Source organism: Pomacea canaliculata, linkage group LG9, assembly GCF_003073045.1.
Source record: "Pomacea canaliculata isolate SZHN2017 linkage group LG9, ASM307304v1, whole genome shotgun sequence".
In the NCBI taxonomy this organism is placed as follows: domain Eukaryota; kingdom Metazoa; phylum Mollusca; class Gastropoda; order Architaenioglossa; family Ampullariidae; genus Pomacea; species Pomacea canaliculata.
Genome location: NC_037598.1, coordinates 17,865,465 through 17,878,112, shown reverse-complemented (window position 1 = coordinate 17,878,112; position 12,648 = coordinate 17,865,465). Strand labels below are relative to the sequence as shown.

The window sequence follows — 12,648 nt, the reverse complement described above, 5'->3', positions numbered from 1 at the left end:
TGCTGCATAAACTGTATGAATGTAAAGGTCTTAATGTGGGTCCTGCCGCGCAATGGATAACCTTTGCATACATGCATTCGCCCACACACCTAATTACAACACCTTCATTCAATAAAGATACTTGAGTATGAGTTAAAAGAATTAAACAAAAGAGTGCATATATATATAAAGGAATAGTTACAAGTATTGTTCAGACATAATCTTAAAACTTAGCTCTCTGGCATCTCTTCTCGTTATTGTTCTTCATGGTGATAATTTAATGTTCACAAGTTCACCAGTTAAAGCTCACAATTCACTAATAATGCAAAGTCCCATGGACACGTTAACGTCTGTATAAGACGGACCCTCTGTTGGCCACTCGCTAGCTTGCCACCCGGAAAAGTAAAGTTTCTTTCTCTGTATCAGACTTGATTTGTTTCTTCCTTCTGGTGGGTGTTTTCCTTCCTGTGGGCATATCTCTGGTCACCCTTCTTCCTTGAACATGTAAGCATGGCCTAAAGCCATTACTAAAGGGGGGCACTGGTCGCCTTGGGCAATACTTTGCTATAGCTGGTCCTTAAGGGTTAGGACTGTTAAAAGTCATCTCCCCTGGCCGTATGTTAATCCCTAACCCCGACTGGACACCAGTGCTGAATAGGACAGCTAGACAATTGTCGAGTCAGTTGGGGCCGATGTGGTGCCAGCTGGCCCAGTTTGCGGTTTATTGTCCCTACACTAATTACCCTAATCAAAACTTTACCCCAACATTAATAAAAGTAGAAAGTAAGTAAAAAATACGTTTTCTACAATGAAATTGGACCACAAGAGGGTGGTCAAAATCTTGGAAAGAAGAGCTAGGAGGGCAGAAAGGGAGTCTGAAATAATAATAAAAAAATTGTGCTCTGATGAGCAGTGAACATGCTGCAAGGCAAGCACGAAGGAATGAAGTTCTGCAGAGAAAATAGAGTAGCCATGCCCCATCCATCATATCCAACAAAGGGATGTGACTAAGCACCTAGGATATTTCCAGCATGGCTGCACCTGGGATATAGAAGGAGTATCCTCTGGCTATCAGAGATGGAGACCATACAGATCTCAGCTGCAGGCTTCTAGCAAAGCTAGGGCATTGCAGGACCAGCTGATTGATTGGTGTGGGCCACACCTCCTATCTAGGAGAAGTCCAACCTATCAGGGTTCTCAATCTCCATGCTCCCATCCTTCGCTGACAATAGTTTCCCTGCATGGTAAACACAGGGGGCCTAAAGGAGGCCAAAGAACCAATGGGAAAAAAATGCATGATATAAAAAGATAGAAGAAAAACCAGTTTATACAGAAGACAGGAAAGATAAAACTTAAGGGTAAAAGGGGGAAAGTGTTTGAAAAGAGTATAGGCAAAAAGTCCTGATAGAAGAGAAAGTGCTGGGCCAGCTCTGTTAGTCTTTTCATAAGTGATAAGCCTCCTGCTTGTTGCTATGCATGTAGCATCTGTTTACAGGGCTGTCTGCCTTTCCGTGATATAGCTTTAGTTGCTGGCTTGGCATAAAACACTAATCTACCCTCTTAGTCGTTGTACTGGGGATGAACACCTATATTTTTTTTAACAGTAAAGAGATCATGATGAAAACACTAAATGCAATACATGTATACCACTATTAGCGATAATCAAAAATAAAAAGGCACAAAAGGGATAGAAATATAACAAAGTGTTATATTCACTGGCGCCTACCACATGATCTAAAATGGGGAAAATTTCTTCCAGACCTTTAATGCAGACAAATATTTGCTCACCCCTTAACTGTTACAATAACTACAAAACTTTAGTAGTTTCAATACCATATTCTGCACCCTGTTTTAGCTACAAACACTGCATTATACCATCTTAAGCTACGAGATTCAGATCTTTGCACCTTCTGCACAGCGAAAGGAATCTATAGAACATTTGGATTTTTATTGCCTTACTGTTCACAACTTTTGGAATGATCTCTTTTGAAAAAAAAATGTCTATTGTGAACAGAAGTAATTTATTCACGAACTGATATCGCTGGACTGCTGGCAGATGATTTTTTCCAGTTAGCTGCTGAAACGAGGCATGAGACAAGAAAGCTTCCGGTTTATTCACATTTCAGATTAACTGCTAAAACAAGGCATGATACAAGAAAGCTTTTATTAAACATAAGCTTTATTAAGCTTTTATTAAAATAAACTTTTATTAGATAAGATATTCAGTCTTATTTTAAATATGGTAAAATTGTATTTTTACAGGTGCAAATGTTTCGATATTCATTTAAGTGTGAACTTGTTTGTAATGAAAGTACAGGAAAGATACAATGCAGAAAAATATTACTTTATGATAAATTGTAAGCCAGACCCTTTCTTCACAGACATGGATGCCATATAAGTAGCTTCTCTTTACACACTGAGTGTTGCTGTTGTTGTTTTGCACGTGTGTGTGTTAAGTTCTTAAAAAGCAAATTAAACTTCTGAACAGTACTTACTAGGTAGTCAGTGGATGTGCACACAATGTTTGCTTTTTTTGTTTGATTAGTTCTTAATGTCAAAAGCAGCCGACATTTTAATATTTGTAGTCAAGGGTATGTGTAAAAATTTGCAATATATTTGCTTCATGTTTGTTATATGGAATGCTCTTTCATTGCCATTTTAAATTTATTTTGTGTAAGTTACAGTGTCAATAAACTCTTCAAGCTTTTAAAACAATGAGAGTATGATCTTAGCTAATGGTTAGATGTCATAGAAGTTAGATATAATCCTAGCAATGATAAAACTCATGGTCTTCATCAATACAAATATAAAACAATTTTTTTAAAAGGGGATTGAAAAAAATTAATGACTTTTTATCATGCTGACAGAAAATGCATTTAAAATGTTCAGACCATTTACCCTGTTATCTCACGATGCATTTCTAGCACTTTGAAACGTTGTCTTCCCCTGGCTTTTGCCCTGAGTGTTGAGAGACCTGTTGATTCATCTCTTTCATCCTTCATGGAAAATATCTCAGCAGTGCATCCTATTTGGCTCAAAGCTGAAAGTTGTTCATCACCTTCAGTGCTGCTACAAAATATGAAAAGGAAAATATGTATCTGTTGAACTTTCAAACCTAAGAAACATGCTGGCTGCAGATGGCCATACTACTTACCCCTCTTTCAGGAGTGTTCATTTGTATGTATACATTTAAACTGATGTTATACTCACCTCTGTATTTTCCTATTTTGAGTGGCAATATGAATGTGTACTGATTTGTACCATTTGTGAGTGCCAGCATAAATGAACTGGAAATAGTTTATATTATTGTTTTTTTAGCCTGTGTTAATGTTTTACATAAAGTGATGTTCTATCATTACCATTGGCAAACAAAACAATTTTCTGAAAAGGATTAATGAAGATATTTTGCATTTTTGTTTGTATTGTTTTCTGTAAGTCTGCTTTTTCCTACATGTCTGTCATATTGCAGTGTTCTAAATGCCTTCTAACATTTAATTGTAGTATTTGTAAGCTGCAGCAATGAACTGCTGACATGAAGTGCTAGATAATAAATAAGAAATTGAAACTAAATGACAGTAAAGTTAAAACTCTGTTGATAGTCTTCTCACTCCTCCTTACCTTCAAATCTTCATTGATAATAATAATAACAAATGACTTGCATAGCACCTTATTCTTCCCTTCGGACAAGGTCAAGTTTAACAGCTGACAGATGGTATCATGTGAAAATAAGTTGACGTCAGAACAAATTAATGGCTATACTCAATGCCAGAGGTCAGAGTTCATGCAGGCTGGACATGCTGATATAGCTCTTATGTACTCAGCATATGATTTTTTGTATTACAGAGCTGATACTGTTATTTCAGATTCATATTTGTCATGTCCCCGTGGACCGGCTTCTTGTGCCGGAGGTACACACTCAGCCTCTCTCTGGCTGGGTGACTAAGCTGGCCCACCCTTTTTTCTTATGCTTTTCCTTTTTCTCCCTTACCTGGCCCTTTCATCTATATTTTTTTAAAAATCAAACATCTCCCTGTAAAACAACAGTTTCATCCTTCCTATCTTCTGTCTACACTGGTCTTTCTCCTGTCTTCTTGTTTCCCATCCTACTTTTCCTCTGATGTCATTTTTTTCTCTGTGCCCTCCTTAAGACCCCCTGCGTTTGGTGTGCAAGGCAACCCATGTCGGGCGAGGATGGGATCCTGGAGGTTGAGGTCCCTGATGGGTTGCGGCCCATCATAACAGCACACCTCTTTGGCCTGGACTTATCCTAGATGGGAGGTTGGTGTGGCCTTGGTGTGGGCCACACCAACCAAACGGCTGGTCATATATTGCCCTAGCTTTGCTAGAAGGCTGCTACAGTACAATGGAGAGGGTGGAGAGCGAATGAAAAGGGAAGCCTTTACCTGCAAGTACCCAACCAGGATAGAGCCAAGTATTTTTGGAAGGCAGAAAGTAAGGAAAAGAGTATTATTTGATAGAATGCTTCAATCTTCATTAGGTTCACTCTCAGCACTGCTGTGACACCCTGGGATGTTAGCTATGAATGCACATCAACCTCAGACATCCAGCAAGGTCAGGACCATGAATAATGTCCCCTGAAGAGTTTAGGGATTGATGAACAGTAGCTTTGACTGGATGATCAACAAACACCTTACTGTCCTACTTTTTATAGCCCCCCAGAGGCCCTTCACATCCCATGCTTGACCAGGAATTCGCCAGTTCATAAGCACTTCCACAACTACCCCTCAACCATCTCTGACACACTGCCACACTTCTTATCCTTACTGTCTGAAGACAACTCATTTTTACAGCGCAGGAAAAAACATTTCTTTTCAACAATGCAAAGAGGTTTTGTCTAAGTCCAATGATGCATTTTCTTCAAAATGTAATTTACCAATTTACCTGTATGTAACGATGCCAAAAGTCTTGTCTGAATCTGCAATACTTCTCAAAGCAGCAACAAGATGTTGTTGAAATAAATGTAGTGGAATAACCTGCCCAGGAACTGGCATCCCAGGCAGTGGAAGAAGAGGAAGCATAACTTCTGCACCGTCTTCATACACTGTTCGTCCTCTGATATCTTCCAGATCATTGCCCAAGTACTGTGAGTAAAACCAGATTTAAAAAAATGTTTTCAGTGAATGGTAGTAAAATAAATTTGTGGCACTGTTTGAGGAACTATGATGTAATCCTACATAAATGATAATAAATAACATACTGGTCAATTTATGTCCTAACTTACCTAAAATATACCCTGATAGTGTACTCCAAGCACAATTTTTGATATGTCTAATTTTTGATATGTCTGAAATGCTACGTCAGTTCATAATCCGCTCTTGTAAACCAATCTCATAAAATATAATGATTCTGTGACCTGAATACTTAAATTTATCAGATGATCTTTCCTGCTTTTAAAAACAAAGTGAAGCTGAAGATATTTATACATGTGCGTGTAGGCTTATGAAGTATGTGGATGGCTGTTGGAGTTTTACTTAGTGCCAGCGACTAAGACTCTGTCATGGTGAGCATTATATTACTCTGGAAGGGTAAAAGACAAGGCGCCAGGTTGACTGGTTAGTTGGTTGTTTTACATCATACCAGCAATTAAAAGAAAAGCATAAGGAAAAAGGGGTGGGCCAGCTTAGTCACCCAGCCAGAGAGAGGTTAGAAAGAAACCGGGCCCATGGGGCTTGGCTGCATTTAAAATTCAGCACGTTTTTCAGAGTGGACAGGCAAAAAGTCCAAGGCGGCAGAAATTGGCAACAGGCACGAACTTAATTAAAGGTGTTCCAGGGAAAAGATGACAACTAGGGTTGTGAGACTGCTGGTTCAGCCTTGCCCAGAAAGTATTTGCAGAACATATCAGGGAGATATTCCAGAAGAATAGTATCAGGCAGATTAGATGTACTTTAGTTCAGAAAAGAATTTTGGTAGCCGTAATAGAAAGAAAAGGATATTTTTTCCTCCTGTTCCTCACCTACAACAGGATTTAGCAAGGAGATGTAGCCAATAATTATCACACAAGGCACTTCCAGCAGGGCCACAATAGGACTACAAAAGGGGTAGATACTCTGGCCTAGGCATACCCTAACAGATGCACACAAATCCTCCCTATCTGTACTATACATGCACATAAAATTACTACAATAAATCTACAACCAGAAATTGAACTTTTAAAAATCTAAACCAAACTTTTACAATGGCTTAATGTGGTTAAAATGATAGAAATTAATTAGAAAAAAGCGATAATGTGATACGTGAAAAAAGCAGCTCACCTGTTAGTGACAGGAATTTATTATAGTTTCACGCTTATCAAAAACTTCTTTAATAATGATTATGAATGATTATTAAGGTGAAGAAGTAAACCTGAGCAAGTATGTTATACAGAAGGTAAGGCTTCATAGCCTTATATTTAGTGCATGTGGCTTTTGAACTAAAGATATTTTGGTAATTGTCGATGTACACAGCAGATGTAGAAACCATTTCTTCACAAAACATACTTCATATGTGCATGATGATTTATACAGGGAGGTCTCAACCTGTTTGCCATAAAAACTAGAAAATACCCTTTAGTAGGATAGATGATAGCACAGTTCATATAAGTGTTAACATCATTTTGACCAACCCTGTACATTTAATTTAGGGATATTTTGCAATAGGCAGATTTTCATTGTTTTTTAGTGTGCATGCATGTGCATGCTTTTTTTTTGCCATCATCACTATTACATCTACATTTACACTTCTATTACATCTAGTGTCCTTTACTGTCTGAACACAGCGATTCTTCAAATTGTATATTCTACATCTCTGTGACCATTACATGGATCCTGCTCAGCACAATGAACTTGCCTTCACCTTTTGGCTAGGATACTGAGCTATAAAATTAAATTTTTATCTCAGGAAGAAGAATGACTTCACAGTATCATATAGTAAGCACTGTTAATATTTGTCAAAATTTGCAAACTGTAAGTGACTTTTACAATCTATGTGTAAATGTTTACTTACATACTGTCACAAAATCTTCAAGTGTGAAAATTTACCATTGGAACTGATTAGTACATTTATATGGGCATATACGGTTGCTATTGTAAATAGGCATAAGGAAAAGATATTTGTGCCCGTACAAATTAAACAAAATAAAAAAGCAGAGGTATATTTTACAGAATGCTGTTGCAAATATTCCTTTTCATCTACTGTGTGCATGTAATTAACATGTTGTGTTGCCGCTAAACAGCTATAATACTGTGACTTGAAAAGTGGAATTTGAAGTACATCTATTGGGATAATTTCGGATATTTGAGCTGCTACTCTGTGTTGTTGGACGAGAAAAAGCATGCTTCTGTATGGGAGACATGGACTCTGTAAAAATAAGCTTTTGCATTACCTCAAAGCCCTCTTCTTCAGCATATAGGCTACTGGGTAAAATATTCAGGAGTAAAATGGAGTTCACATACAGCAAATCACAGTATAGGTGCAGTGAAATCAGCTCTACACACAAGAACAAAGTTGATCCAATTGTATATTCAATGATGAATCTTTAAGGAATGTACACACACTTGTTCCACCAATATGCTTTCCTGTGAATTGAACAACACAATAATTTCCATATCTGTGCTTGGGTTTTCAAGATTCTGTATTTTCTGGGCAACTTGCATCAGCCAGAATATGGTCAGCAGATTCTGCTGATTTTTCTTTTTGCCAATTGTAAAATGCCTAGCTAAATTTTTATTTTAGTATAAAATGCTACTATGTTAAGCAAGAATGGCACCATAAACATGGTGACATGATGATAGGCCTGATTATTCTTTCTTCTTGTTTTATGCCTACTGTTTGAGATGACTGAATGTCCACTATATGTGTGTATAACAACAGTGTGAGTAGCAGTCTTTGAGCATAGATGCGAGTATGATCAGTATTTGTTAGTTTAGTGGCAACCATCATCAGCTCAAATTCCTAGTGCATGCAATGTCACTTGGCTAATAAACAAAGTTTTACCATGGAACTTTGTGCAGTTATCACAAATATGCCTTTCCAAAATATGCTTTGCACTTTGGCTCATGACGATGACATGATACACAGGCTAAGGGAAGTTAGTGAAGTAGTTTCAGGTTGCTATCAATCATAGAAATATCTAAATGCAGTATTTTTATGCTTTATTTGTGCCTATGTGTAAATCTCATGTTGAATATCATTATTTTACTGCACTCCCAATGTGGGATTGAAATATACTCAACTTTTGTGATTTGAGTTTAGTCTTGCTTTTATGTTTACTGCACTTTTTAGATCCAGAAAATACTACTAATAAATGTCTTGAAAACTTTATACCAGCAATCAATAAGCAAGCACTTACTGAGTGTGTTGCAGGCAATGATTTATCAAAGGCAACATGGTGACTTTTATGCATTCTGTGGAAAAGATGGTGAGGTTTCTTCTGTCTCTTTTCTATTTCTGGTACTGGTTGTACGTTAACAGCTTCAATTGCATATTCAGGTACTGAAGACAAAAGAAATAACTAAAATCATCTAAAATTGAAAATGTATAAACTTCAATTCAGGTAGTGATGAAATTTTTTGCTAGCTCTTAACTAATTACATAATCATAAGTGTAGACAGCCTTAATTGTTTGCTTGTTTGTTTGCATTTAATGCAGTGCCAGCAACTAGGGCTATATCACGGCAACAAAAGGTGATCTTAGCATCACAACAAATGGTAATCTTAACGAAACACGTTTTGGGGAAAAAACTTCCCGAGTGATATAACCATAACATTCTTTAAAAAGTCAACGCAAGAAATAAACAATATGTAAAAGAGTGGGTCACGTGTAAAAAGGAGCCACCAACAAACCAAAAATCTATTACAATTACAGAGAAAACAATTACCAGGACAGAAAATTTCTTAAATTTGATGGTAAAGTTCTATCCTCCTTAAAATGTAAAGACTGCTACCAATGAGACAGACCTGAACAAAGAAAACAAAGAATTTTCTGTATAAAACTACTGACGGATAGTCTGGAGCTCAGGACAAACAATCATAACATGTACAACATTAAAATTTTCCCCACACCATGGGTGGTGGTTCACCTCGTAAGAGGTGTCCTTGCATGGCATAGGTGTGTCCTAACTTTAATCTAGCAAGGACCACCATACAGGGCAGCATGCTGAGGTCCAAAAACAGCATGGTACGCAGGGTTTCCAGGATGAGCTTTTAAACGACATAGGATAGAATGAGTTTCAGACAATGGAGAAAAAGTGGAGGCACACAAATGATGTGGAGCCCTTGATGATGAATAAGATCAAGAAGTTTGAGGTAGGACTCTTGAGCAGAGCCATAGATGATGGATCCATGTCTAGCTTGGAGCAGACCAGAGCACGATACAAACGAAGCAGGACTGTGAGGTCTGCCCACCAGCTGACATGGCCAACTACTCTACGAATGTCCAAGGCTTTCTGACAAGAAAGGCATAATTTGATATGAGACAGAAAAGACAGTTTACGGTCAAAGATGACCCCAAGGAATTTTATTTCCTGGACCACTTTGAGTACCTTGCCATTAACAGAAATAGATGGGTTTGGAAACATACCTCTCAGTTTGCAAAAGTGGATGCATACTGACTTTGTAGGAGAAAATTTTAAGCTATTTTCTGTCACCCACCTTTCTAAAGCATTTACACACAGTTGTGGCCAGCGTAGATGGCATGATAGGGATCGGCCTCGAATGCAAAGAGCAAAGTCAAAAGCCTTAAGAGGAGCGAAAAGTGGTATCTGGCTAAACAAAAGCATGAAATAAAATATCTCGTAAAGAGCCATCCACTACGCTATCATGAGTATCAATGTGAGACACCAGATTCTGCACATGCACATTGAAAGGCTGTCTCTTTCTCCACTTTAGCCAGTCTTTAGGAAGGGCAGCATGAGGACTGTCACAATTTGCACAGTGTGAATAGGAAGAATAATATGATACAGAAAGGCCAATCCTGCCTCAGCAAAAGGATCAGGCTTTGCACTTGCAGGAGCCAGCCCATAGCTATACTGCTGACAGCTGGAGGGGAAATAAATGGTGAAACCGTTACCTTCAAAATCAGATAAATGTATTTTAGAAAGTCAGAAAGTGAGAAAAAGAGTGGTAATTAGCATGGGTTAGTTTTGTTTAGTCCTTGTTACTTCTTGAGGAGCATAGGGGCCGCAGTGACACCCTAGGTACTAACTCTGATCACATGTCAAACTCAGACATCCAAAAGTCAGGATTACAAATTAGGCCCTTATTGAGATTAATGAACAGTAATTTTAATAGATCTGTCAATTAATACCTTATTATCCTATCAGCACAAAGCCTCAGAGGCATTTTTTTTATCTTTCTTTTCTTCTGTCGCTACCAAGAAGAGACCAAAAGAAAAGAAGGCATTGTGGGGGAAAAAAGATATGACAAAGACCAGTAGAGACAGAAGATAGGAAAAAAATCTGAAAGATAGGAGGTGGTCCATTGGTTGGAAAATAATACTAATGAAGAGGACAGACAAAAAAACATAAAAGAAAAAAGGGTGGGCCAGCTTGTCACCCAGCATGAGAGGCTGGGTGCTCACTTGGCACAAGAAGCCAGGCTTATTTAAATTTTAAATGGAACTGTATACAATAAACTTTATTTACAACAAGTTACTAAGACTTAAGCTTAGATTTTTTATGGGTGTAAACTATTACAGATGGACACTGGCAGAATTGTTTTCTTAAACACTCTTTAACTTAGATGTCAGGGTAAATTGAACTGTAATCATATCTGCTTCTTTGTTGTCAACTAGCTCAGAGAAATTACAGCTATTTTTACCTGAGGCATCAACATCAACATCTGAGACTTCACTTTCATCAGCATCTTCATTTAGAAGAGGAATACGATCTTCTGCCATTGGCACCTAAAAATACACAAAACACAATACCCACAATACCGGACTCCATACCTACTGCATCTTATGGCATTCCCCTTCTTCACATCAGTGGCTACACTACATGGGCAAGCAGTGGTCTTTTGGAGACCAGCGTTTATGATATGTGTGTGTGCTTTTTTTGTGGGGCACTTAGAACCTACCTGTGATGGTAGGTAAGCCTCTCTCTCAATCAACTTTATTTAGATTTTGCTGTGCATTGTGTCTGCATGTTATTGTGTATGTGTGTTCATGAAGACGCCTTTGATGCCTGCCCTAAAAAGGTGTGCTCGCGCGCCTATGAGTATTTAAAGTGCTTTGAGTCCTGCTGATGCTGGTGAGGGGCGCTATATAAATGTGATTATACAACACAGCAAGACTGCCGCATTTACACATAGTTTATGAAATATTACCTCTCATAAATGAGAATAACTTCGTTTGGTAATCTCTTACCTTAATATCTACATGCTAACATGTGTCATCAGTGATTGATTTTCTTTTGGGCTTTCAGTTTCATATCTAGCAATAAGTAAAACCATCAAAACAAAACAGTAAATAATTATGGTCATCGTAATTGACTATGCAGCTGCAGCGTAATAGAAATGGATTTTACAATTACGCTACGAAAGAATTACTGAACAACATGCCATGATACATAACTGACTGGATTGATAAGTCACTATCTCTCAGGACTATAGTTTCTGACCTGTCAAAGCAATCAGGTGACAAGGAATGGTCTTCGTGTTCGCCTTTATTGGGATCCAGTCACTCAGACTCATAAGAACTACAACTCCGTATTTTCAAGGCAAGAGTTACCGCCTATGTGCTTGCCATTCATGCATGGACGTGTGATATAAGTGGGATATTAGTTCGTGATTCATGCAAATGTTTAGCAGGTTCTAAGCCGTTGGTTCCAAGATGAACAAGTCACATAACACACTCATACACTATCGGCGGCTGTTTTACGCAGGCAGCAGACAAAATTGGCGACAAGTGCTAGTAGATTAGATCGGGGAGACCGGTCATGCAATTCGATCGCAGCCATATAGTCCATTCGACCACCGAGACCAAAAGTTGCTCTTCAGTATGACATTTGTTGCTCGTATAATGCATTTTACAATGGCAAATAAACGGGCTTTTTCTATGTAAACATTTTTTTTAATTAAAGAGATTTTGTCATCATTCTATTGTGAACTTGTATTTCCTTTTTTTTCTTATTATTATTATGTGCAGAATTAAACCAGAGAGCTTATAGATACTCTGATTAAACTTCGCTGATCGGATACTCATGCATTTAGCTCGAAGTTCATCATACTACAGTTGATCACCGACGTACACCACTGTCGCCACTTTCGAAAACCACCTCAAAAATGTTGAAAATGTACTATTATATATCCACATTTTTATATTAATAATAATGAACATTTATAGAGCGCTTTTTCAACGTCGATTTGCTTAAAGCGCTGTATAGAAATTATATATTAGTTTATATTCATGCTGTATTTAGTATTAATTTATTGTAAACCATCCCAGGCTCATAAAAGACTGGTCTGGGCGATCGAAGTGACAATTTTTAATCCCCAAATAAAAGTAACTGTCACGGAGTGCCACCACAGGTATGCCGTATGCGCTATATCTTCTGCACACTCGACAGCATTTCACTTATATAGTTTGAACACTGCATGACGTGTAGGCCTAAAGATGTGCGAAGTCTAATTTAAGATATACAGATATTTAAGATATATAAGCCTGATAATA

The 12,648-nt window shown here is 37.8% G+C and overlaps 1 protein-coding gene across 2 annotated transcripts in view; it reads right to left on the bottom strand.

Moving 5' to 3' along the window:
• The window catches only part of LOC112572620 (protein cereblon-like), a 30,238-nt gene extending 18,279 nt beyond the window's left edge, over nt 1-11,959 (bottom strand). Inside the window, exons 1-5 of one of the 2 annotated variants that reach the window (XM_025252381.1) lie at nt 11,597-11,951; nt 10,797-10,881; nt 8,330-8,472; nt 4,882-5,081; nt 2,878-3,048 (exon numbers count right to left, since the gene is read on the bottom strand). In XM_025252381.1, the coding sequence (XP_025108166.1) occupies nt 2,878-3,048; nt 4,882-5,081; nt 8,330-8,472; nt 10,797-10,875 (593 nt within the window). In that variant the 5' untranslated portion in view covers nt 10,876-10,881; nt 11,597-11,951. Of the gene's footprint in view, nt 1-2,877; nt 3,049-4,881; nt 5,082-8,329; nt 8,473-10,796; nt 10,882-11,596 lie in introns of both variants that reach the window. The other variant, XM_025252382.1, reaches the window with a different exon arrangement.
• Between the last annotated feature and the right edge of the window lie 689 nt (nt 11,960-12,648).